The sequence below is a fragment of the Gadus macrocephalus genome, chromosome 13, assembly GCF_031168955.1.
Source record: "Gadus macrocephalus chromosome 13, ASM3116895v1".
Classification (NCBI taxonomy): Eukaryota; Metazoa; Chordata; class Actinopteri; order Gadiformes; family Gadidae; genus Gadus; species Gadus macrocephalus.
The window spans coordinates 6,811,070-6,836,872 of NC_082394.1; the positions used below are offsets into that span (position 1 = coordinate 6,811,070).

General features: G+C 46.8%; 1 protein-coding gene across 10 annotated transcripts in view; it reads right to left on the minus strand.

Moving 5' to 3' along the window:
* The window catches only part of cacna1da (calcium channel, voltage-dependent, L type, alpha 1D subunit, a), a 65,478-nt gene that overhangs the window by 10,422 nt on the left and 29,253 nt on the right, over window positions 1-25,803 (minus strand). For 5 of the 10 annotated variants that reach the window (XM_060068842.1, XM_060068837.1, XM_060068841.1 and 2 more), the window contains 32 exons: window positions 25,520-25,607; window positions 25,132-25,158; window positions 24,404-24,564; window positions 23,675-23,900; window positions 23,097-23,304; window positions 22,485-22,605; window positions 22,304-22,385; window positions 21,777-21,807; window positions 21,533-21,687; window positions 21,057-21,186; window positions 20,388-20,447; window positions 18,648-18,754; window positions 18,190-18,277; window positions 17,964-18,071; window positions 17,793-17,845; window positions 16,037-16,183; window positions 15,617-15,818; window positions 14,675-14,833; window positions 14,279-14,389; window positions 13,169-13,252; window positions 8,114-8,146; window positions 6,821-6,949; window positions 6,658-6,723; window positions 6,480-6,571; window positions 6,224-6,383; window positions 5,856-5,983; window positions 5,668-5,764; window positions 4,995-5,097; window positions 4,448-4,549; window positions 2,365-2,498; window positions 1,547-1,663; window positions 696-1,183 (listed from right to left, as the gene is read on the minus strand). In XM_060068842.1, the coding sequence (XP_059924825.1) occupies window positions 696-1,183; window positions 1,547-1,663; window positions 2,365-2,498; window positions 4,448-4,549; window positions 4,995-5,097; window positions 5,668-5,764; window positions 5,856-5,983; window positions 6,224-6,383; window positions 6,480-6,571; window positions 6,658-6,723; window positions 6,821-6,949; window positions 8,114-8,146; window positions 13,169-13,252; window positions 14,279-14,389; window positions 14,675-14,833; window positions 15,617-15,818; window positions 16,037-16,183; window positions 17,793-17,845; window positions 17,964-18,071; window positions 18,190-18,277; window positions 18,648-18,754; window positions 20,388-20,447; window positions 21,057-21,186; window positions 21,533-21,687; window positions 21,777-21,807; window positions 22,304-22,385; window positions 22,485-22,605; window positions 23,097-23,304; window positions 23,675-23,900; window positions 24,404-24,564; window positions 25,132-25,158; window positions 25,520-25,607 (3,997 nt within the window). Of the gene's footprint in view, window positions 1-695; window positions 1,184-1,546; window positions 1,664-2,364; window positions 2,499-4,447; window positions 4,550-4,994; window positions 5,098-5,667; window positions 5,765-5,855; window positions 5,984-6,223; window positions 6,384-6,479; window positions 6,572-6,657; window positions 6,724-6,820; window positions 6,950-8,113; window positions 8,147-13,168; window positions 13,253-14,278; window positions 14,390-14,674; window positions 14,834-15,616; window positions 15,819-16,036; window positions 16,184-17,792; window positions 17,846-17,963; window positions 18,072-18,189; window positions 18,278-18,647; window positions 18,755-20,387; window positions 20,448-20,531; window positions 20,592-21,056; window positions 21,187-21,532; window positions 21,688-21,776; window positions 21,808-22,303; window positions 22,386-22,484; window positions 22,606-23,096; window positions 23,305-23,674; window positions 23,901-24,403; window positions 24,565-25,131; window positions 25,159-25,519; window positions 25,608-25,803 lie in introns of all 10 variants that reach the window. The other 5 variants (XM_060068843.1, XM_060068839.1, XM_060068844.1 and 2 more) reach the window with 3 other exon arrangements.

Below are 25,803 nucleotides of genomic sequence, written 5' to 3' on the forward strand. Positions count from 1 at the left end.
TCTCAACTGATCCAGAGTCCTACCACGTCTCCCTATGTGCTGATGTTGGAGGAGCCCACTCAAGCCACCTGGGTGGCGTTAGGCAAGGGAAAACCTCCACACTCCCTCTGTGTGTGTGGTGCGGATGGTTTAACCTGTGTGCCTCGATGGCCCCAGTCTAATCGAGTCGAATGCGTACGACTCTGGCCAGGGGCTCAGTCCAGCCATCAACCACACACACTCCAGTCGTATTCTTTTTTATTTTCATGCTGTATTAGAGTGAGATAGAGAGGAAGATATGGGAGAGAGAGGGGAGGACAGGCAGAAAATGACCACGGGGAGGATTCGAACCCGGGTCGCTGCGTCCGGGACTGAGCCTATGTGGTATGTGCTCTGCCCCGTGAGCCACACACTCTCTTCCTCTACTGAATCTGAACCTTCCTGTTCCACAAGCGACATCAACGGGCCGTTTGCTCGATAACCTATCACTCTGGAAAGGGCACCTTAGTCCCTGGCACGGTAACCTTTGACCCTTGGACGTTGACCTTTGACCCTGGAACAGTAACCTCTGACCCTGGCGCGGTTACATTTGACCCTGGAACGGGAACCTATCACCCTGGCCCGGTCACCTCTGACCCCTGGCACGATGACCTTTAACCCTTGCACGGTGACCTCTCATCCCAGCACCGTGACCTCTGACCCCGTGGCGCGGTTACCTTTGACCCTGCGGGGTGCGCGGCTTCTCGTACTCGTAGTAGGCGCCGTTGCTGCCGGCGGGGGGCCCGCGGTGGCCCGGGTAGCCGTTGGGCGCCGTGGGGGCGGCGGCGTGGTCGCAGTAGCGGCGCTGCTGCTGCTGCTGCTGGTGGTGGTGGTGGCCGCCGCCGCCGCCTCCGCCGCCGTTGGGCAACGTGGAGGCGTTGGCGTTGTTCAGGTTGATGTTGGTGGACTTGGGCGACTTGCTGTAGGAGTTGTGGTGGTGGTGGTGGTGGCGGTTGTGGTGGTGGTGGTGCGGGTGGTGGTGGTTGTTGTTGGGGTGCGACATGGCGTTGGCGCGGCCCAGGCGGCCCGCCGGCTGCTCCTCCATGTGGGCGTAGTGCGGCGGCGGCTGCACCTGCAGGGGGCGCTGCGTGGCGTTGGTCTGGTGCTGCTCCGCACGCCGGTGGCCGCCGTTCATCACGTGGTTGCCGAACAGGCCGCCGTTGCGCTGCAAAAAGTAGACGGCGGGGAACCCGGGGGTCAGAACGCATCGGCTAACGCTAGCCCCGGGAGCTAAAGGCTCAGTGGCGGCGTGCGGTGATACAGCTAAGGAGGGTTCGCTGCATGGTGCAGAACGTAGGCCGGGAAGCTGGTATTATGGTGTGGGGTGTTTCATGGGGAAAATGTATGTGCTGTTATGTCACTTAAAGTAAGGAGAAAATGTAGTGGATGCAAGTCGACTTGAAGTGCATCTGACTCTGCGATGCTCTATATCAATACAGGCAGATGGTAAAGCATAAGACATCAGATGGAAAAAGGGCCTACAGTAAGAGATCAGACAGACAGAGAGTGTGACACATGAAGAAGTTACCCTATAAATTTCCTCGTCCTCCTCTGGGATAAAGTCTACAAGTTCATCGTCCTGCAGATCACATGATATCGCTCGGCGGATTTCCGGCCCAATATCATGGAGTGTGCGGAGACCAGCCTGTAACCATGACAACGAGAGAGCTAAGATCTTAGAACCAATACCTTGCTCTGGTACTTCATGCAGCAAGTCAACATCACATATGCATCGTAACCATGCGCCACACACACAAGCACACACGCACACGGCCAAAGACACAGACACACAGACAAACACACAAACCCACACACACACACCCGCCTGACATTAAAGACATTGGATAAACTATGGGATGTTCACAAAGGTTCATTTCTGAAGAGCTCAGCCATTTTTGTAGTTCAGCTGTCGTATTCTGAGCACTATAGCGGGGTGATTTGTGTTGGATTGCCAACATCGATATATGCGGTTAAATAAAAAAAGGTGATAAAACTGTCATCAGCTTGACATACAAGCTTCATGATGAAAAGGCAACTCATTGGTGCACAAATACCACGTGGAATGAGAATGCTGATGGGTCGAGACAGAGACTCACACTGCATACATCCACATACAAAGACACATCCTGAGAGGTATGCAGTTGGCGCACACGGCAATCATAGCAAACAGTAGTAGACCACTATCGGGAATATCACAATATCATCAATATCAATAACATACTAGTTTGAAAGCATAACATTTTGATCACATGTGCAAGTGTCTCTCTCACACACACACACTTTTGGACACACACACGTCACACCTACACACGCAGGCACACACCCACAGCCGGCGGGCGGACTCACCTGAAGGGCGATGGCCGTGTTGTTTTGGGTCGGGTGCGCTCCCACCAGGCCCTCCTCTTTACGTTTCTTGAATTTCCTAAAGTAGTCCTGTATCAGGAAGGTGGCATAGAACTTCCCCACGGTAACCTCATCATCTGAGTGAACAGACCACACAAACGCTTCCTGTGTGAGCAGCAGTTGACCACTACACAGCACGTCTGGGACACAGATCATGGTGTACACTGCACTGATCCCCTACGGACGCCCGCACCCTGGGACTAAACCACAAGAGGCGTCCCTAGGAGGTCATGGACCCCCCAGGGTACACATCCATCTAGATGGTGTATATATACTGTACCTCGCGGCGGGAGAACCTTACTCTCATCCTCGTCTGCAGTTCCAGAGAGGCCAACCGAAACGCTAGGACGAAGAGATTTAGCTTATCTGAATCGAATCTTGATGTGATGTCGCTCTAGCGAATATATCTTATCATGAATAGCTTACCATGAAAAACTTATGGTATTGTCTTACCTTTACTGTTGCTATTCAAAGGCTTGAATATCACAACCCTGTTTTAAGTGCTGTACTTTATGTGTCGTTAGTTACGGGCTGCGTTTCAATCTCCTGTATAAGAACTTTATGAAAGAATATCGTTACTACTATTGCAGCGCATGCAAGCAAGCACAACTACATATATATATATATATATACGTGTCGGTGTGTGAGTGAAGACATTCATTTCGGTGCTTGTGTGGGTCACACAGGTATTTACGACATAGATGGGAGCCTGATAATGTATAAGCTCATGGTTATCTGCAGCGTGTACATGTATTGATGTTTCTGAGTGTGTGTGTGTGATTCTGTGTGTGTGTGTGTGTGTGTGTGCGTGTGTGTGTAAGTGTGTGCGTGAGAATCCTTCTGAAGCAGCGGTCTGAGTCACTTGAAATAAGCACATTGGGGAAAGAGATTGGAGAGAGAGGCAACGCTAGTTCCATGCCACCACCCTAAAACAGAACTGCTTCAGAATATTCTGAAGTACTTAAGAGTCGTGGACACACATATAAACAAGTAAGATAAGGAGAGGAAGCAGTGGAAGCTGAGTCAGCGAGAGACAGGGACAGAGACAGAAACAAAGCGACCAAGATAGGGACAGAGATGAAGACATCAGCTATACGAGAGCGGCTAATACTGAGACAGAGACAGAAAGGCTGAGCAAGAAACAACCAGAGACAGAGAGCGGAAAGAGGGAGAGAGGGAGAGTCGTTTAGTGTGAACAAGTGTACAAAGAAAGAAAAAGGCACAAGAGACACAATAAGCCGAGTGAGAAACAGACAAGAGCGAGAGAGGTTGATTGACAGAGAGAGAAAGAGAAACGGCATTAAACAGTATATTTGTGTGAAAGACTGCAAAGAGAGAAAGACAGAGAGCCACATAGATAGGAAAGGGAGAGAGAGAGACAGTTAGAAGGACAGAAGCAGAGAGAGAGAAAGTGAGCGTGAACATTAGACTGATGTAGAGGAGAAGACATGCGATGTACAAGGCCATGCAAGCCATAAGCCCAGCGCACAGTCATCGGTCTCCATCAGCATCCGGGACAGGAGGACAGGAGGACAAAGAGACACACGGAAAAAGAAGACGGTGCTGAGGAGAAACCATGGAAACGTGAGCAGAGAACAGTCAGCAGGAGACGGCCGTGATTCCCTGGAGCACTGCTCTGTCTGAGACGGTGTGTCGTCGACTGCTGCTTCCGGCCTAGGCCAGGATGCTCGTGAAAAAGAGATTCTTAATCGCAATTGGCGTTCTTTCTCTGGGTACCAGGTGTGTGTGTTTGTGTGTGTGGGTGTGTGTGTGTGTGTGTGTGTGTGTGTGTGTGTGTGTGTGTGTGTGTGTGCATGTGTATGTGAGGGCATGTTGGGTTGTTTATCCTGTTATATGTCTAGAAGTATTCATACACAACGAGGCGATAGGTCACAGGTCATGGATATGTGTCATGTGATGTTGTGCGGTCTGATTCTATCCAGATGTGTGTGTACGTTAAAGGTGCTGTCAGTGCAAGTGTTATTTTCCTTTTGACACAATGAAGGCACATTGCAGTTCCACTAACCACCAGCAGGGGGAACCACTTGATCCAGCAGCTTCATGCTAGTTCTCTTCCAGATCTTCTTGATGACAGCCCGCAGCTCCTCATTGGCCTGCTCCAGATTACCTGCACCGCGGGGATCACACATCTACCCTGAGAAACTAGCACACCGCTTTATAGATCTTTACAATATAACACACACACATTCCTATTTACTCAACCGCATGCACCATATCGTTTGTGAACGGTGTGTGTGAATGTGTGTGAGTGTTTCTGCGTGTGTATGTGTGCATCAGGTGTGATTATGTGTGTGAGCATATACGTGCGTTTATGTGTGCGTGTGTGTGTGTGTTTGTGTGTGATTGCGAGTGTGTGTGTGTGTTTGTGATTATGTGTATGCATGTGTGTGTCTTTGCGTGAGTATGTGTGTGAAAGTGTGTGTGCGTGGGTGTTTGTGTGAGTGTGTGTTTGTGTGAGTATGTGATTGTGTGTGTGTGTGTGTGTGTGTGTGTGTGTGTGTGTGTAATTGTGTGTGTGTGTGTGAGTGTGTGTGTGTGTGTGTCCCTCCTACCCTCTGTTTTGATCTTCAGGGCGGTGCGCACCAGAGCGAACAGGGTGGCGTTGAACATGACCGTCCCATCGCTGTTCAAAGGCATGTTCATAGCAACCAACCTCTGAAAGAGAACAAGGTTTAAAAACATACACAGTTACCCTGACGGTGCTGGCCAAGGTACAACTGCATGGTTGTATTCTGTGTGGGTATGAGTGAAAATTTGTGCATATCTTTGCAAACAGGAATAAACAAGCTAATATATATAAACAAGTAAAGAGAGAGTGAAGAGAAGAATAAATAGAGAGAGAGAGCAAAAGGGAGGGGAGAGAGACAGCCAGAGTGTGAGGAGTGGGAGATTGTGAGAGAGCGAGAGGGAAAGATTGAGGGAGGGAAGGAGAAGTGAGAGAGAAAGACAGTGAAAGGAGTGAGAAAGATTGCGAGAGGGAGAGAGAGAGAGAGAGAGAGAGAGGGAGAGAGAGAGAGAGAGAGAGGAGAAAGAGTGGTGGGGCGGAGACAGTGAGAACGTAGAGAAGAGAGAACGAGGGAGTGAAAGGTAGGTGAGAGAGAAAGAGCCAGAGTGAAAGAGGGAAAGGAGGGAGAGAGAGAGAGCGAGCGAGATAGAGAGCGAGTGGTGGGGGGAGACACAGTGAGAACACTGCGAGAGAGGGAGAGAGGAGGAGAGAAGGCGAACCTTGCATGCCACTCTGTGTGGGCATAGCTTGCCGAAGCCGAGAGGCGGTTGGATCCGACGGAGGAGTGTGACAACATCCAGGTGTTTGATTCTCCCTCTGTAGCCACAAAACATTTCACCAGTTACTGAGGCAGCCACAGGGACACAGAGAAACACTGCCTGTTCAAGTGATGCTGAGGAGCACATACTTCGCCTCGGGGTCATACTCAGACCAGATCCTCTTGAACTCGTCCAGGTGGTGCGGCCCCAGAATCGACCAATCACGCGTGAGATAGTCAAAGTTATCCATGATGACGGCCACAAACAAGTTGATAATCTAAAAGAGCAGAGGGAAATGTCTTACTACACTGTAGGAAGTATTATGGTGGAATGCGAGACGTGACAAACTGTTGGAACATTTACATAACAATAAGTCAATTTTTAGCACATTAGCTGCTACCTCTGTTGTATGGCTAGTCACTGCCATCTAAGCGAAAACTAGTATCATGATATTTCTAAATGTCAGACCGGTGACCAAAAGCCACAGACACCGTGCCGTGTTTGGGTTTCTGCTTACCAAGAAGGCGCAGAGCATGTAGAAAGAGATGAAGTAGATGACAGCGAATCCGCTGCCGCAAGTCATCTCTTCTCCGGGGTTGTAGTCTGACTCCGGGTCACACAGTTTGCCCGGCATGCAGGCTAGCATGATCTCCTGCCATGCTTCACCCGTAGCACACCTGGGACACAAAGGCTCCGTCAGCCACAACACAAACAAACACAAATAAGAAATAACCCTAATTGGATCCTGGTCTAACCCCGGTGCCCCCACGCACCTGAACAGCAGAAGCACAGCCTGTGGAAAGGTCTGGAAGTTGTTGTTTCGGTTGATGTGCGTGTGGTCCACCATGGCGATCTTACCAAACACCTGGCAAGAGAAACATCCGTTAAAACTGGCGACCAACCACCGAACAGGAGAAGACGTTTCATTCAGACGAGGTTTTAAATCCCAACCTGCATGCCGATGACAGCGTAGATAAAGAACAACATGGCGATCAGAAGGGCCACATAGGGCAGGGCCTGGAGAAGAGACACAGGAGAAGAGCACATGGTAAGCACTGACATCACAACATACAACGACGACTTCCACAAGGACTCTCCTTGGAGACGGGCTGACCTGGAAGGACTTGATGAAGGTCCACAGCAGCGTGCGGATGCCCTCCCCCCTGCTCAGCAGCTTGACCAATCGCATGACTCGGAAGAGACGGAAGAAGGTGATGGAGATGCGCGCGCTGTCCTCCGTGTTCTGTGGGCCGGGAGCACTCAGTTAGACACTGACGGCTGTGTGGGTCTGTGTGTGTGTGTGTGTGTGTGTGTGTGTGTGTGTGCGTGCGTTGGTGTTGTTGGGGTTAAGGGTTTACATCCTGCACACAGAGACCCTGGCCGTGCCTTTGCCGGGGGGGGGGATGGAGTCTAAGCTGAGGCCAGAGCCACGCAACACATATGGGCTGACGAGCGCAGCACTGCACCCTGACGTCACGCACCTCCGTCTCCCATCCGAAAACCCACAGGTAGTTCCCCACGTTTTTGAACTGGATTGAGTTGTTAATGAGAGCTCTTGATGCTAGACTCCCCCAAGGATGTTCTAGCAGCCAAAGGCTGGTGCATGCCCACAGTCCCCCCCCCCCCCCCCGCCCCAGAAATGTCGGGCCAATAGTGAGAGGTGCGTGTTGGGCAGTGCCGTCCGCAGCAGATATGTGACTGGGGGTCTTCGTCCGCAGAGCACTGACCAGGACCCCTGCCCACTGTACAGACCTACAAGTAGGAGGAAGCAAAGGAGGCGAACATGCTGGAGGAACCAATAAAACCCGGTCATACTTGACAGGAAACGACTGCGCAAGCATGGCAACCCTCAGTCCAGAGTCACTGCATGCAGAGTCACAGTGGGGGCCAGGATGGCCGGGAGGTTCAAAGGTCAGAAGGTTCTGGGTGACCTGATCCCAGTTTGAAGGGGGAGGGGGGGGGGGGAGGGGTTGGGGAGCCACCATAGGTCCCTGGCCCGCACAACTGTGCCACGTTTGTAGCAGTACAAACGTGGGGAGGGGCCCGAGGGAACCACTCCCACCGGAACGGGGACGCGCAAACTCCACGTTTGAGTGACACACACTCTCCTTAAGAAAAACCCAAACCAAACCAAACCAAGCAAAACTCTGAAATAGTTAAGAAATTAAAAGCAAATGGAACAACAAAAAATAAAATCGTAAAAATAATCTCACATGAGAAAACTTAAAATACAGAAAAATGAAAGCATTACCACATGGAGGTCAATGGAATCAAAGTATAAACAAAAAAGGGCAGTTGGAACCAGAAGGTATTGTAGGCGACAGAGAAATCAAAGGAAATAGATGCACGTCTAAATATGGGCATGACCCTGAAAGAGGTGCGGGCGGGGGGAGGGGGAAGGTCTTACCCCCTGCTCATCCACCTGAGGAGTCTCCGTTGGCTTAAAAATCAAAGACCTGTGTTAATGACTTACACAACTTTACCATAAGCCACAGGTAATGCTGGGACTAACTCTTCATAAGACATGTATGTTCTCATCAGATTACACCCAGACAAAGCATTCAAGACTTCACTGGCTCTAAGATATAGGGGGGGAAAGGGACAGGGGGATATTATCTTATTGTAAAACTGTAACATTAATGACGATCAGACAGGGTATCACAAGCCTATGGACATGTACTATGTAGACAGACGGGAAACATACTTTTAAGGCTTTAAGGTTTAGGATGACAACAGGACAGATTGGTCCAAACATAGCTCATCTAAAGGGGAATTCAGATGCTATTTAGACTGACAAACAACATGGAACTAAAGGGTAGGGGATTAACATTTAAGAGTTATACATACAACTTTATCACTCCCTCTGTGTAATGGTCATGACCAGTGTGGTTGACTCTGATCATGTTAGTGGGTTTGAGTGGACTTCGGTCCATGTGTTTGGTACATGTGTACAAATGTGGCCCCTATCGACGTGTATCACCAATGGATGGATATAATGAATGGAAGGCCAAGTGGTGAGACACTTGTGTTTGAAACCGTGCCGTGGCAGACACACCGTCCCATGGTGATCACACACAGCCCTTCTGTCTGGAGGTATAGTGAGCCGTTTTTCCTGCGCAAACAAATGCATGGCGACATGTGACACAACAACCCCCTGTGATCAGGATGTTGTCCTTGTGTGTACTGCGGGCGTTATGACGAGAAGAACTGGGATGTCTCCACAAAACCAGAACGTTGTATTGGTTGCATCTGGCTTACGTTCAATATATTGATAAAGAACCAAAATGTAGTTACAGGATGAAATCATAAAAATAATTGTTTGCTTAAAAAAAGAAAAGAAAAAAAAAAACAGTAAATAAAATGTGCATTTACTCTCGCACACAAATCCTCACCCAAGCGCACTGAGCCTTTATTAAAGCGCAGAGGGCAGATAAGCTCCCTGCGGGATAGTAACAGTGACCAGAGTGCTTTAGATACCTGCTGAAACTGCATTATAAGAGGCCTGTTTTTTTTTTTTTACAACAATCCCATCTGCACTAGGGAGACGTTCAGCCATCTCAGCACACAGAGACCCTCTGCTTTGGGTACAGAGAGGGCCTCGCTCAAACCCCGGTACACACTGTCGATATGAAGTGCAGAATGAGGAGAAATAATATCATGTTAGCTTGAGGAGGTTCTTTAGGTCATCCTGCCAACGGCATGGATGGAGCATGCATTCAGCATCGCCAGCTTGCAGGGTTAAGCATCGCACGCACACACACACACGCACGCACGCGCACACTTTCAATCCATTCAGAGGATCATCAGGAGCCATTGATGGTCGGCGTTGCAGCAACCCATGCATGTCAACAGTGCCCTTCAAAGCCGCCATGAGATGGCGCTCTCGCAGTCCAGTGCAGGAAGAGGTAATGAGAGTGTGGGGGAGGGGGAGGGGGGGGAAAGACTCAGAAGAAGGAGCGACACAAAGAGACAGGAGAGAGGAAGAGAGGAAGAGAGGAAAACAACATAAACAGATCGAGATGTAAGAAAACAGACAGGTAGATGGGAATGAAAGAGAGAGCCAGGAAGGGGGAGAAGGGGGAGGAGCTGGTCATGCACCTGACAGGAGGCTACACACCTGCGCTATACATGAGCTCCACCCTGAGCTTTAAGAGCTCACTACGGGAAGACAGAGCAGAACACAGAGACAGTCACGCACAGAGACACACAAGATCAGCAAAGAACCTCAGACTCAATCCAGACCCGGCTCCGGCGTGAAGGACTCTACGAGAACCACGAGGACACAAGCTGCGGCTAGCAGGGGCCGTTTGCTGGTCGCTGCCTGAACACATTCCAGTACAGTTTGTCCTGAATTGCAATAAAGCTCACAGGTTTTAAAGATTTTAATATTTGTGCAGAAATCCTCAAATCAGATTTTAATGGAAGTTGTTATTAGAGAGTTCTACTTCAAAACGATTGACGCTGTTATATAACTTCTGAAGGCAACCACAAAAAGTAGGCAAAAAATGCTCCAAATCCATCAGGTAACATTCCCGAAAGAACGTGACTGAATCATCTCCACTGTGACTTTATGTGAGATAGCACTTTTAGAAAGCTGCAGTCGTTACACAATTTGTTCCAAACCGTTGTTATCCCTCGTATTAAAACCAAATTCCCATTCCTTCAGAGGCTCAGAGTAGCTGTATGCAACAGTCGTCCCAAAGGGAATAGTGTTTGAGTAACAACACGGAGGGGTATATTTATAAGGACTGCAAAGTCACAGGGTTTGTTAGAGGGGAACAGCTCTTTATCTAGGTCAAGTTAATGATGCGTATCTCTGAATAACCTCATACAAATAGGAGCCCACGGTAAATCCAAACCGCTACTGCTTCTCATAACAACAAAATGACCCTTCCTTAAAACGACATTGGAAAGTTGGAGATACTTTTTACACAGATCAGTGTTACATATCTGTGCGACCCAAATGTACAACGTAGCTTCTAGGATAAGTATATAACAACTTCTATGTTTGTTCTCCATCTGGTTTGAGATAAGATAGCAGATAGCACCTTCTCTATCTGTATTCATCATTGGCAAAGTCCTACATTGAGCAGAAGAGTTGGCAAAATAAACCATCAATCTCCTCTTTCAACTTTTTGGGGCTGTATTGTTGCATAAACCATTGTCAACATTGGCACGTAATGCTGCAATAAAGGCGTTTAGCTGCGGTGGCCTACACAACTTTAAGGATTACATTTGTATCATCGTCATCTTGTTGTGCTTAAACCCTGAGGCACAAACAGTGAGATCCACCGTCTCCGTATTGTGTCCTCAATGTTGTGTAGGAGGAAAGCACCGAAGCTCGGAGCTCCAGGGCTATTCTGTCTGGAGGTGAAGTTATGTGACACACACAACACCAAAAACACACTGCAGGAGGGAGGGGGGGGGGGGGGGGGGGGTGGGGGGAACTGACCGGAGGAGGAGCAGCGAGCGGGTGGCCATACGCCATCTGTGAGGGGGGGGACGGGGACAGGGAGGGAGGGACATGACATGGAATATGAGGAAAGCGATGGTGACTGCTGACATTCCCAGCATGCAGTTGGAGATGAACACCAATCAGGTGTCCAGCGTCCGCCTCACAAGCGAGAAGTGCATAAGCACATTGTACGTGTTTATGACTGCTGGGGACGCGCACGGTTAACAAACAGTGGCATGCGACGTAAGAAAATAAGAGACGTGTGAGTGGATGGCTATAGGACGGCTCACAAGATCGACCGTGATAGGCCTTGTGAAATCCCTTTGTTATCACCACAAAACAATCAACACATATGGACACGGAGGCCACAGAACACACTCATACACGTACATGCAGACGTGTAGAAATCATAAAAGCACATGTCCACGCACACACGCACACAATTACACAGACACGTATGTGTGTGAGCAAACACACATACACACACACACACACTCGAGCTGTGTGTCCCCCTCTCTCACTAACGCACACACACACAAACACACACACACACACACACACGTGTATGTATGTGAGCAAACACACATACACACACACACATACACTCTGTGTCCCTCCCGCTCTCTCTAACACACACACAAACACACACACACACACACACACACACACACACACACGCACACACACGTGTATGTATGTGAGCAAACAAACATACAAAATCTGTGTGTCCCTCACTCTCTCACACACACACACACACACACACACACACACACACACACACACACACACACACACACACACACACACACACACACACACACACACACACACACACACACACACACACACAAAACAACCATGCGATAGCACATATTACCCACATGTACAACAGAACATGTTTAACTTTGTAATTGCCTGTGCACATCCACTCATGCACAAAGTACAAGAATGAGAAAACTCCAGAAAAACAGCACTGCAGCTCAGAAAGTAGTTCTCTCAGAAGGGCTGGCGATCGGCTTTAAGAATCCTGTCATAATTTCCTTTCACTCTAAGGTCAGGTCCAAATGTTTAGTAGCGTACACTGTGGCCACACCCACCACACAACAATTTTTTCGCTGCGTCATTTTACTCTTTGAAGCAAGTATTTACTAGCACGAATATGAGAGTATTGCTGTGGACGACTAGACCTAGTCAAGTTCTGCCGAGTCCTGTTTGTTTTTAATAAACCTTTAAACTGCATTGAATTACCGGACAATGTGCATCGTAACTCTATTCTCATTAAACCCATATTAATATGTGATGACCATTTGAGTTCCTAACCCATTAACACTGTAGAGGGGTCCCGGAGATAAAGTTGTCAAAACAAAAGAACACAAAAAAAGACATTTGATTCATTCCCATACTTGCCTCTACAAGTTTCTATGGAAACAAAATACACAAGAGTAAGAATTAGACAACCTGTTCACATATGAGAAGTCAAACAGCCATTATTTCAAACGTATAGACTTTGTTGCCTTGAGAAATGTAGGGTTTGCCGGTTTTAACACACATTTAAATGATCACAATGCTTATTTTCTTTTGCAGACATGTTATAATGATTCCTTTAAAGGACAGGCAGTCATGCAGAAACGGTTTGAGTCCTAGAAGAAATTCAATATGGTTAGTTCATGTTCCACGCATGAGGGATAGGTGAACCGGACTGTTTACAGTATGAAAGATGAACTGAAACCTTACATAAAAGACCAATGGGGCCATGCACTTTGACATGAGCAAGGAAGGCCTTTCTCACTCACAATACAATCCTTCGAAAACAATATCATGCTTTTATCATGGCGTATGTATCGAGTTAAAATTAGGTCACTCAAAACCAATGAATATCCCGATTGAACACACAGTAGGCAGAGCTAATAATACCACATGCATGCCGTGTATACTTCTAGAAAGTGCCCATTGGCCAGCTAATGCAAGGCTTCAGTTCCAAAGAAAGGCCGGAGGAGTTATACTTACATTCACTTCAGTGATAGCAATGTCGACGACGCTACCGACAACAATTAAGGCATCAAACGTGTTCCAAGCATCAGTGAAATAGTGCTGTTACACAGGAAAGGTGAACAAGATGGTCGTGGAAGAGAACGAAAGAAAGAGAGAGAGACAAGGAAAGAAAGAGTCGAGGGAGAGGGGGAAATGAAAACCGATGATTTCATGAAAGGGTCGGGGAGGAAAGAGAGAGAGGTGAAGAGACAGAAGGTTAGTACGTTAGATCAGACGGGAAGTGGAAGCGGTCGGGCGAGATTGAGTTAGAAACCTGGTGTGGCTGTGGAAACCTGTGCTGGGACCACCAGATGTCCAGAGCACAGAAAGAGAGAGAGAGAGCGAGGGAGAGAGGCTGGTGGTGTAGGCGGGCTTTACTTACATCGATCTCACTGAGAACAATATCTACTATGCTGCCAATGACAACCATGGCGTCAAACACATTCCAGGCATCCCCAAAATACCCCTACGCAAAGTCGGGGGTTGGGGAAGGGAAGGACGCAAACGTTAGTATACAACAGTGGGCCAGCATCTCCACGCTCCAATGCAGAGTTATTTATCTTCGATCTTATCTTATCTAATATCTTATGGTTGAGTTAAAGAGTGCATATATTTGAGGAGCTATATGTGGCTGAACCTGACGGTTGTCAGTGGTAAACAGCCTTATCGGTACAGCACACCACGCCACACCACACCACACCACACCAGGCAAAGGGGCTTACGAGCAGCCTGTCCTTCTTCGCAACACAGAACTGATGGTCACGCGGTAGTCAGGGGGAGCGAGATGGTTTGAAACAAATATATGAATTTACATAGAGATTTGACAATACATACACACATCTGAACAGCGTTTGCTTAAAAGAGGGTGGTCTGCTAAATATTTGAATTAGACGAATTATCGTCATCTAATGTCATATTCAGAATAAATAAAACAATTACAAACATCACCACAATATTTTGCTATGTATTCCTACTGTACTATTTCAGTATAAAATAAATAGTGATGTACACGTAATCATGTACGGTGTGTGTTTCCTTGGGCACATTCTTGGGTGTGAAGTGTGATCAAGTGAAGCTGTGGCGTACCCTGGGTTTGAAAGCGATGAGTTTGAGGAACATCTCTACAGTGAAAACCGTAGTAAAGACCATGTTGAGGATGTCCATCACATAGTTGAAGGTCGCTGACTGCCCATAATGCTGGAAGGCAAAATGGAGGTAGTCTCACTCATTGCTATTATTAAAAATATCTATATTTCTTTAATTATTGCTAGTAAGACAAATTATAATGTGATAATTAATTAGAAATACACATGATTTTAACTGAATTATAAATTGTAAATTTCCATCCAAATCCAGAATATATATTAAATATTCCAAACAAAGAATTATGTTTTGAAACTTTAGATCCTTAAAAACATCCACGTTGACTTCATGACATTGTTGTAACGGTGAAACCCCCCGGGGTTCGTGTGTGCGTCTTACCTGTACAGCGAGGCACAGCGTGTTGAGCATGATGAGCACAAACATGATGTACTCAAAGCCCGTGGAGTTGACCACGTACCAGAACTTGTACTGGTACGGGTTCTTGGGGATGTATCGCCTCAATGGCCGTGCCTTGAGGGCGTACTCCACACACTGGCGCTGCGCGGACACACAGGAGCACGTGTTTAGGATAGCCAGGCAGAGCCACATGCAGAAAGTATCAATTAAGAGCTACTGGTTGAGTGTCATTTTTTAGAAATGGCATAGCTGTCCGTCGGCTGTTTGTGAATGCTCTGTGACGATATCTGTTTCTAGTTGATTGCGCCTGTCGCTGTATGGGACTATGTCAATATAACAGCACTGTCATCTTTAATTTCTGACCTATCAGGGAATCTCTTTCACGATTGGTTAAGGGAAAGGCGGACAGATGCAGGGGGGAGGGAGCAGATGGGGGGAGAGGGGGGGAAGTCTTCGGCTCTGTTCTGCTCTCTCAACCGACCATCTTACCGACAGCACCCTCGATAACTAAAGGACCCTGCCCAAGCACATTACTGTTTCATGTTTAGAGATCATAATGACTTTAAAGATTCCTGTATCTGGAATCAGTTTGAAGGGGATTTCCACAGTTATCCTCGATATCTTGCATATCTTTTGAGTGTAGATGAGTGTATTCGCTTTAGACTCCCTCTCTGCATACAACAAGATACGAATGTGCTCGTACGGAGACAAGAATCATAATGGGCATTTACGATGATTTAATCTCAACCATAGTGATGGCAAATACAACCATATTTTCATAAAACATTTCATTACAAATTTGACGGAAAGTATGCCTTAGAAGTCAGTTCATACAATTGTTTATCAATCGAGGCTAGAAGGTTATAATATCATTCTGGACATAAATTCAGACTCACAAACATTTGAAAACAGGCTGACACTAACCTGGTTTTTGTCGAGTTCACAGTTTTTGTACTCTTTCTCTCCCTGCTCCTGAAACGTGACAATGACAAAACCTACAAAGATATTCATCATGAAGAAGGCGATGATGATGATGTAGATGATGAAGAAGATGGAGATCTCCACGCGGTAGTTGTAAATGGGCCCCAGGTTCTCCCTGTTTGAGTCAATGGCCTTGTACAACAACCTGGAAGAAATCAGACAGTCGGTCAGAGAGAGAACAATAGAACATATGACTATCACACTATATCTATATTATACTGTATTGTATTTTTATCCTGTGTTTTTCCACTGCTGCTGGGCTGTTGCTTCAAACTAATTTCCCCTACCGGGGATTAATAAAATTGTATCTAATCTAATCTAATCTAATCACACTACGTTCAGAGGACCGGGGCTGCGTCTTACGCGGGCCAGCCCTCAAAGGTGGACACGGTGAACAGCGCCATCATGGCCATGAGGACGTTGTCGAAGTTGAACTCGCTGTTGAGCCACAGCCTCTTGTGGATGGCGGGCTGGTTCACGTCTCCGTCCTTGTACAGGATGTACGTCCCTCTGCAGGGAGACAGGGAGACGGCACACGTTCAAGGACCACAGCGCACCGTCGTTTAGGTCGAGACTTGAAACCGTTAATAAGCTCAAACCGGAAGGTTTGAGCACACACACTCACACACACACATATACGGACACACACACATGTACTGTATGTGTGTGAGCAAACACACACACACACAATCTGTGTGTCCCTCCCTCTCCATCTAACACACACACACACACACACACACACACACACACACACACACACACACACACACACACACACACACACACACACACACACACACACACACACACACATATGGCAAGCCGAATTGTCATTTATTAACTCAGTTTGACTATCCGGAATTTACATTGCAGATATCTGCAATTCGGTTTCGCCTAGTCAAAACTAACATTTCGGATATCCGCAACTACATTCCTCCTATCCGCAATTGTCATTTCAGATATCCACAAAGACATTCCTCCTAGGCGAAATGACGTCATTTTCGCCATTCATGTCTATGGGGTTTCTCATTGCGGATATCTACAATTCAGTTGCGGATATCCACTTTGTGAATTACGGATATCTGCAACTGAATTGTAGATATCTGTAATTCCAGTTTGAGATATCTACAATTTGATTCTGACTAGTCATAATTCCAGTTCAAGATATCTTTAATTCACCTCAATTCAAGATATCTACATGTCCCTTTTCAGATATCTTAAATTAAGTTTTGACTAGGCGAAATGAAGTTGTAGATATCTCTAACTGGAGTTACGACTAGTCAAAATGACGTTGTAGATATCTCTAACTGGAGTTACGACTAGGCGAAATGACGTTGTAGATATCTAATATCAAGTTATAGATATCTTGAAAGGAATTTTGATTAGAGATATCTACAATTGTAGATATCTTTAACTTTCATTCTGCCTAGGCGAAACTGAATTAAAGATATCTTGAATTCGAGTTTTGACTAGGCGAAATGACGTTTCAGATATCTGTAATGACAAATTATAGGACCGTTTACTCTAGGAGGGAGCAGAGCAGCTCTAACTCCACACATCCCCTGTGTGTGGGCTTGTTCAATTTCATGGCATTTTCTCGTGATCTTTTCGATCACAGCCAACGCCATGACTGCTCCTTTCATATTCCATTCGGAAATGAACCCACTTCTTCTTTGATTATGGCGGCAAGGGGAAATTACGTATTTCTGGATATCTAAAACGTAATGCCCAACACTCAAATGACGTTTGAGATATCTTTAACTTTCATTCTGCCTAGGCGAAACTGAATTACAGATATCTGCAATTGTCATTTAAGATGTGTGACGAGTTGAATGTCGTTTTCCGTGAAGTCATTGCAGATATCTGTAATTCAGTTTCGCCTAGTCAAAACTGAATTACAGATATCTCTAACTATCGTTTCGACTAGTCAAAACTACGTCACAGATATCTCGAACTGTCGTTTCGACTAGTCACAACTACGTAACAGATATCTTGAATGAAGTTGTTGATATCTACAATGTAAATTCCGGATAGTCAAACTTAGTTAATAAATGTCAATTCGGCTTGCCATACACACAAACGTGTATGTATGTTGTAGAAGATGTTTGAATGTACTTACTTGCACTCATCTGCGTTTGACTTTCCTTCGTCCGTGCAGCGATAAAACTTTCCCTGTGTGCGGGGGGGATTCAGGGACTTTTAATGTGGCAACAACGGCAGTGTAGACGTGTGGAAGCGCTGGGTTACTGTACAGGGCCTCCGGGCAATTTGAATACGACATGCCGCTGACCTTGAAGAGTTGGACTCCTATGCAGGCGAACATGAACTGCAGCAGCGTGGTGACGATCATGATGTTACCGATGGTACGGATGGCCACGAACACACACTGGACCACATGCTGCATGAGGAACGGGGAGGAATACATCACGGTTATCTACTGGGATTCTGCTCCTCAGCGTCCCTGACGGCGTACACTTCAGGCAGGTCAGGGTGTGGTGGATGGAGGTGTTCGTCACCTTCAGGCCCTTGGCTCTGTTAATGGCCCTCAGGGGCCGAAGCACTCGCAGCACCCGGAGAATCTTCACCACCGATATGGCAGAGGTCCTGTATATACACACAGAGGGGAGCAGTGCTATGATGAGGAGAGAGAGAGATGAGGGGAGAGAGAGAGAGAGAGAGAGGGAGAGAGACAGAGAGAGAGAGACAGAAAGAGACATGAGGGGAGAGAGATGAGGGGAGAGAGAGAGAGAGAGAGAGAGAGAGAGAGAGAGAGAGAGAGAGAGAGAGAGAGAGAGAGAGAGAGAGAGAGACAGAGAAATAGAGACAGAGAGAGACATGAGGGGAGAGAGAGAGAGAGAGAGCGAGAGAGAGGCAGAGACAGCGAGAGAGAAAGAGAGAGAGAGACAGAGAGACAGAGAGACAGAGAGACAGAGAGAGAGAGAGACAGAGACAGAGACAGAGACAGATCACTCACTGAATGCCAAAGGACACCAGGGACACGCCCACCACCAACAGGTCCAGAAGGTTAAAGTAATTCCTGCAGAAGGCTCCTTTATGAAGGAAGGCTCCGTAGGTGGTCATCTGAGGAGAGGAGGGACCACCATCAGTGGGACACATGACAATAACACAATGACAACAACACAGTCAAACAATGGCGACACACAACTCACTCATATAAACATCTTACAAACAGGTACAAAAAACTTTACACACATCCAAACTAACAGACTCACGCATGCAAAAACAATTACACAATGAATATACACATACACGCACACACACACACACACACACACACAAACACACGCACACACACACACACACACACACACACACACACACACACACACACACACACACACACACACACACACACACACACACACAGTCTCAACCACTCACTTACAGGCAAACTCACACACACTTAATAATTACACAATGAATACACACACACACACAAATCCCAAAACTCTCAAACTAGACAATGACTGTACACGCACACAGAAATATATATTTTCACACTCTTATGGATCACTCTGTTTCAGGGTGGCGGGCTCAGAAAGGGCCACAGCTACTGTCGCCACCCCACAGCCCCTGAGTACATGCATGTAGTAGCAAGTCATTGGTTCTACAATCGGACACGAAGCAAGGCAATAAACCATGCGCTTTGTTGCCTCGCAGGACGGGGACGCACTACAGCCTGGAAAGAGGCCGGTGGACTACGGGGATCGCAGAACCGAATGACCTTGCTAGCACATGCATGCGGACCGTTGTCTTAAAGCACATTCCGTCATGTTCTTTAATAGTTCATGTAAAGGGGGGGGGGGAGCAGCTCCTTATCTCAACTTCAGAGCAGGCAGGAGAAGATAAACCAGCCAAAAATAACTCTTGATCAAACGGCGAAAAGTAAAGGAGTCATTTTCTCAAGAGTGCATGGAAATGCAGAGCGCTGGGACGGACAGACTCGTGCTAACCAAGAGCAATGAGGCAGCCTGCCGTAGAGGCAGGGCGGCCTGGAGAGAGAGGGAGAGATCTCTGTCTGGGTTTGCCTGGGTGTGAGGCTCGGGTTGGGGGTTCGACTCCACATTTCCATGCACGCCTTCAGGAAAAGCAGACTGGGCCATGCTCAGCCGGAACATGGTTGGCTTTGCCCCCTCTTTTATAGGTGCTCTGAGCAGCAGTCGGTATGAGCGGCATGGATCTGGCTTTGACTGGAGCTGGCTTCTGAGTCTCCCCTGGGAAGGACTTCAGAGCTCAGCTTCAGCCAATGCCGCTTGTCTAGACAGCCCGTTAATAATAATGAATAGTTTCAGTGCAAAAAAACAGATGCATCCTTTTTTTTTTATCTCGTCATTAGAACTGCATTCTCCACATCATCTCGGCGATAACATGAAATGAAACCGATGTGAGTATGTTTATGAATATGTTTCTTTCCCCTGACACGGGTCATTTGCAAAAACTGTCAAATTTGAACAACTCTTTGATTTTAGTGAGTGCAAGACAGCTACCAACGATTCCAACGATCGTCCTCAGATTTCATATTCTCTAAATTTGTTTTGTTTTTAAAAGAGGTGCCGTGAATATTTAAAAGATAAAACCGAAGAGAAAAAACAAGAGAAAGGAAACAACAACAAGCCAGGTGTAGCTATGTGGCAGGTGACACACACATAGGAGTAGAATGCAGCAAGGCTGTGGTGGTCACTTAAGGGGTTACCTTCAACACGATCTCAAATGTAAACATACTAGTGAAGACATAATCTGCATAGCCTAGGACCTGGAAGTAAATAAGACGTTGGGCGTGTTACTGGGTGAGGGTGGTTGGGACACAGCAGGGGCAGGGGGTACACAGAACATTTACCTTCAACACGATCTCAACAGTAAAGATAGCCGTGAAAGCATAGTCAAAGTAACCAAGTATCTGTAAAGAACGTACATGTTTAACAAAGAAACACACACACAGAACAAGTCGTGTTATGCATGTTCATCAGAGATGAGAGATGAGAGAGAGAGAGAGAGAGAGAGAGAGAGAGAGAGAAGGAGAAAATACATATCCTGGATGTGGTTAGCATCTGTGTCATCAGCAATACAAATACATATAGAAATATAGAAACCTAAGCATTTACACATTTTTACAATATTAAAATATAGTTTTTAATATATTAACTAATAACAGTTAGGAAAACATGTCAATTGCGTCTCGGTCCTGAGGACCCTTGTAGGATAGCGTTTGGGAGAATTACACTGCAAAAGAAAAAATGTGTTTAGATCAATATAGCAATGGTCAAGCAAACTAATATGAATCTTATAATTCTCCAAGTCAACTTTACGAATTTCAACTGATAATAAAGTCCCGGGAAGGTCTTACTACCATATTAGGACTTACAATGTTCCGTGCTGAGAAGTTGCGGATGGGGTCCTCTGCTGCCAGGGAGGCCGAACTGAGCATGATGAAGACCAGGATGAGGTTGGTGAAGATGTGGTGGTTGATCAGCTTATGGCATCCAACGCGAATCCTAAAAAGAAAACAAATACAGTACAAACTATTGTTTCTCTATTTCTTAATGTTATTGTATTTAGTTGGATTTTACTGTATTGTGATCACACAGTTCAAGTACAAAGTACAGTAATGCATGCATTAATGGGTTCAGAGCAGGATGACTATATATTCATAAAAATAGTGTGGGTGTTTGTGCTTTTCTGCACGCGTGTGTGTGCATCATATGTATGTGCGTGCGTGTGTGTGAATGCGCACATGTGTGTGTGTGTGCGCATGCCCGTGTGTGTATGCGTGATTGCGTGTGTGTGTGCGTGTTCACGCGTGTGTGCGCGTGTGTGCACTTGAACATGCAGGCCTCTCACGGGTTGGTGTTGCTGAAGATGAAGAAGGCGCTGCCCTCCGGGATGGGGGTGATCTTCTCCTTCTTCACCAGCTCCGAGATAGGCGGCCGCGGGCCCGACGGCACCTCCGGGTCGTCCTCCTCTGCGGCGTTGTCCTCGATCTCCTCCTCCTCCTCCTGCCGCCGCAACACAGCCACAGAAACAAAGTCACGGGTCGGAGCCCAGACGGAGCCACACGACAGCCGGGTATTTATATCCACTTTACCTTCTCGTCTTTCTCGTCATCCTTTATGTCCCTGTGAAGAAAAAGCCAACAGAGAGCACAGGTTTTATACTCAGAGTGGCGGTGTTCTTTATACACACCTACTTTGCACCATTGAATCGCCCTGGAAAAGGGGGTGTAGACGTTGAAATTATCATACTTTATGTGACGCTGTTTATAAAAACGTTTATACAATCTCAAAGTCACCTAATAAACTCTGCTGAAAGAGCACTTTTATTGAATCAATGTGCCGTTCCGCGGAAGAGGGACAGTGTCTGATCACAATAAAAGTCTTTGAGCGTTCTTTGTGATTAAAAAGTTAGTGCGTCTAAAAAATCCCGTGGCTTGCTCTTTGCCGACAGCGCTTTCATAACCTGCTGCAAAAAACCGCAGGCTGGTGGATATTTAAAGTTGAGTATATTTCAAACTATCATCAAAAATGTATTATGCTTTGTTGGTGCTTAACACACACTTAAATAGCCCTTAATAACTCGGGCCGACCAACAGGTAGCGATGAACCCTATACCCACTTCTTGTCCGCGGGGGCGTTGAGAGAGTCAGCGTCGGCCAAGTTGTCCACAGCGATGGCCAAGAAGACGTTCAGGAGGATGTCTGAGGCACAGGGGGGAGTGAAGGGCCGACAACGCACCTGCACTGCGATCACAACAGGCCCCTCCTTCGGTATACCGCGCACACACGCTTAAAGGATACAGTTTCCGCAGATGAAGAGGATGATGAAGTAGATGGAGACGATCATCCCTGTGGAGGAGGGCCCGCCGTACGCCATGATACCGTCGTACATGACGGCGTTCCAGTCCTCTCCGGTCAGGATCTGCGGGCGTAAGACAACCCGGGACACCGCCGTCTACATTATACGGTATCAGTGGCGTCGGCCGTATCAGTGTGTGAGGCTTGGCGTCTTCAATTGGGTCGTTTTCCTTCAGGAGGCGATCATTCCAAGGGAGACTGCTGCTGTTGTTCTGCCTAGTTGAGAGCGTCCGTATTTTGCACCGTGCAAAAAACGTGCTCTCGCTTGGCCGGAGTAGTTGGTCCTACACTTGTGGAATCGTCAGAGCTGTGGGGAGCATCTGGTTTTGGGAGCTGGATTAACAAACTCCCTCAAGATTTATGAGGAGAAGGAAACTCTTTGGTCGGGTTTGCGTTGACGTAGGGTAGGGTTTGTGGAGAGGAGCATATAATGACAGAATTTGATTTGAGAATGAACTTTTGAACTCCTCCCACGGTTTACGAGAGTTTCAATGTGTGAGTAAGAACATAGCGACCATCCCTCTGAATCACACACAGACTTTCACCACCACACACCTGAAAGACGGTGAGCAGGGCCTGGGGAAAGTTGTCAAAGGTGCTCCTCTTGGTCTGGGTCTCATCAAAGTTGAACTTGCCCCCAAACACCTGCATGCCCAGCAGGGAGAAGATGATGATGAAGAGGAAGAGCAGCAGTAGCAGGGAGGCGATGGACTTCATAGAGTTCAGCAGGGACGCCACCAGGTTGCTCAGAGATTGCCAATGGCTGGAAAACGGGAGACAAGTTGTAGAGAGAGAGAAAGAAAGAGAGAGAGAGAGAGAGAGAGAAAGAGAGAGAGAGAGAGAGAGAGAGAGAGAGAGAGAGAGAGAGAGAGAGAGAGAGAGGGGCAGGGAAGACAGAGAGTGAGAGAGAGAGAGAGAGAGAGAGAGAGAGAGAGAGAGAGAGAGAGAGAGGGGCAGGGAAGACAGAGAGTGAGAGAGACCCACACAAACAAAGAGCGAGAGAGAGAGAGAGAGAGAACATGTCAGTATTGATGGGTGCCATAAGCAGGAATATAATGATACGGGCACGTACACACACACACACACACACACGCACGCACAGTCGCACACACAGTGAACGTGGGGACCCGTACCGTGTGACCTTGAAGATCCGGAGCAGGCGGACACAGCGGAACACAGAGATGCCGAGAGGAGGCATGATCTCCAGCTCCACCAGGATGGTCTCCGTGATGCCCCCGCACACCACGAAGCAGTCGAAGCGGTTGAACAGGGACACAAAGTAGCACTGCAGCCCCAGGCTGTACATCTTCACCAGCATCTCACACGTGAACATGGCCAGCAGCACCTTGTTGGCCACGTCTGAAAAGAGGAGGCAAAGATTTGAAGATAAAATTGTTCACGTCACAATGGCCGCCGCCATTTGGAAGCGTAGGAGCATCAGATTGTTAGTTATTATGTAAAGTAGTGATGGTTTGTTGGTAGAAATTAATCGTGAAGTGATTTTTTATTATGGGAAGAGTGTTGTGTTTGAAACTGCCACAGCATTTCTGACTCGAGAAACGGCAAAACAATGTTTTCGAAGCCTAGGTGAAGGTAGATTCACGTTGATTTTACAGTGCTATAACTCTCTTGTTCTATCAATATTGTGGCGTATCACCCAAAAAAACGTCCATGATGCATTCTGATGTATAAGCCCTGTTGTCGATGTACACCAAGTGTACACCAAGAACGTCAAGAGGTAAAATGATAAGAGCAAGAATTTATCTTAGAATTCAATATTGCTCACAATACAATGAAGTTTCCCTCTGAAACTAAAACGGTCCAACTTAACATTGCGGCGTATTCGTTTGAGAATAAAATACCTTGGACTTGCGTCAACCAATCGGGTTGGTTGTAGTGTTCGGATGAGATGGTGAGCGTGTTGAGGAACACCAGGATGATGACCAACCAATAGAAAGGCACCGATTTCACCGCAAACCGGCAGTTCCTTCGACAGCACCTGTTCCATCGACGCCAGCGCCGACTGGAGGTGTGACGTCATCGGGCGGAGAACGCATCGAGACAAACAAGATTTTAGTTCACCTTGTGCAGGAAAAGCCAACCTACCGATGCTCCATAACAACTAGATGAATTGCGTTTATTGAATTTCTCTTATTGCCCTGCCCGATTCGATGGAGTGGAAAAAGGTATGGGGTGATACGAGGTGAGAGCATAATATATTTTATGCAAGTTATGCAAGTATTGTATATTTTTGCAAGCCACAGTGTAAATGAGCCATAAAATAGTGCATACCGTGAGTTCTAAAAATACAATGTGGTGCATGCTGACTCTATAGGTGCCACTGATTGATTATCCACAGTTAAATTCTGTATGGTTCGGTAGAAAAGCGATCTGGGCATACTGAAAACCCATAATCTGAGGGGCTCATGCTCCAATAGGAGAGATTATAAAATCTGCAGGCACATGTTTAGTTGAATGATGCATTGATTTGCCTGTACCATAACTTTAAAAAATAAATGTATGGATGCAGACACAAAATGCATTGACCAGACGCACAGAAACACGTGTGAAACAGAAAGTTTAGACTGACCTGAACTTTGACTTGGAAATTTTTTGACTGAAAGAATTGAAAGTTCATGAGAAGAGTTAGAAAAAAAGGCTTAATCATATGTAAGAAATAAGAAAGTAAGAGGAATAATATTATTTAAAAACAATAATATTAAAGACGTGAAGATAAAAAGTCAATAGCCTGACAAAAGAAGAGCACATGCTTATGTCTGTATTTATGTGCGAGTATGCGAGTGTTTGTGTGCATGTGTGTGTATGTGTGGACGTGAATCTGCCTGAATATGTGTGTGTGTGTGTGTGTGTGTGTGTGTGTGTATCTCTGTGTGCATGTGTGTGTGTGAGTGTGTGTGTGCACATGTGTGCGTGTGTGTGCGTGTAAGGTTGATCAGTGCATGGTTCCTTCTCCGCACCAAAAAGGCCCACAACATGGCGCCTTCTCATCCTCTCCGTTGGGATTCTCTGTGTTCACAGACTCTGTCTCACTGGCCGGCACACTCGCTGTGAACACACAAACACACAAAAACACACACACACACACACACACACACACACACACACACACACACACACAACCACAACCACACACACAACCACACACAAACACACACACACACACACACACACACACACACACACACACACACACACACACACACACACACACAACCACACACACAAACACACACACACACAC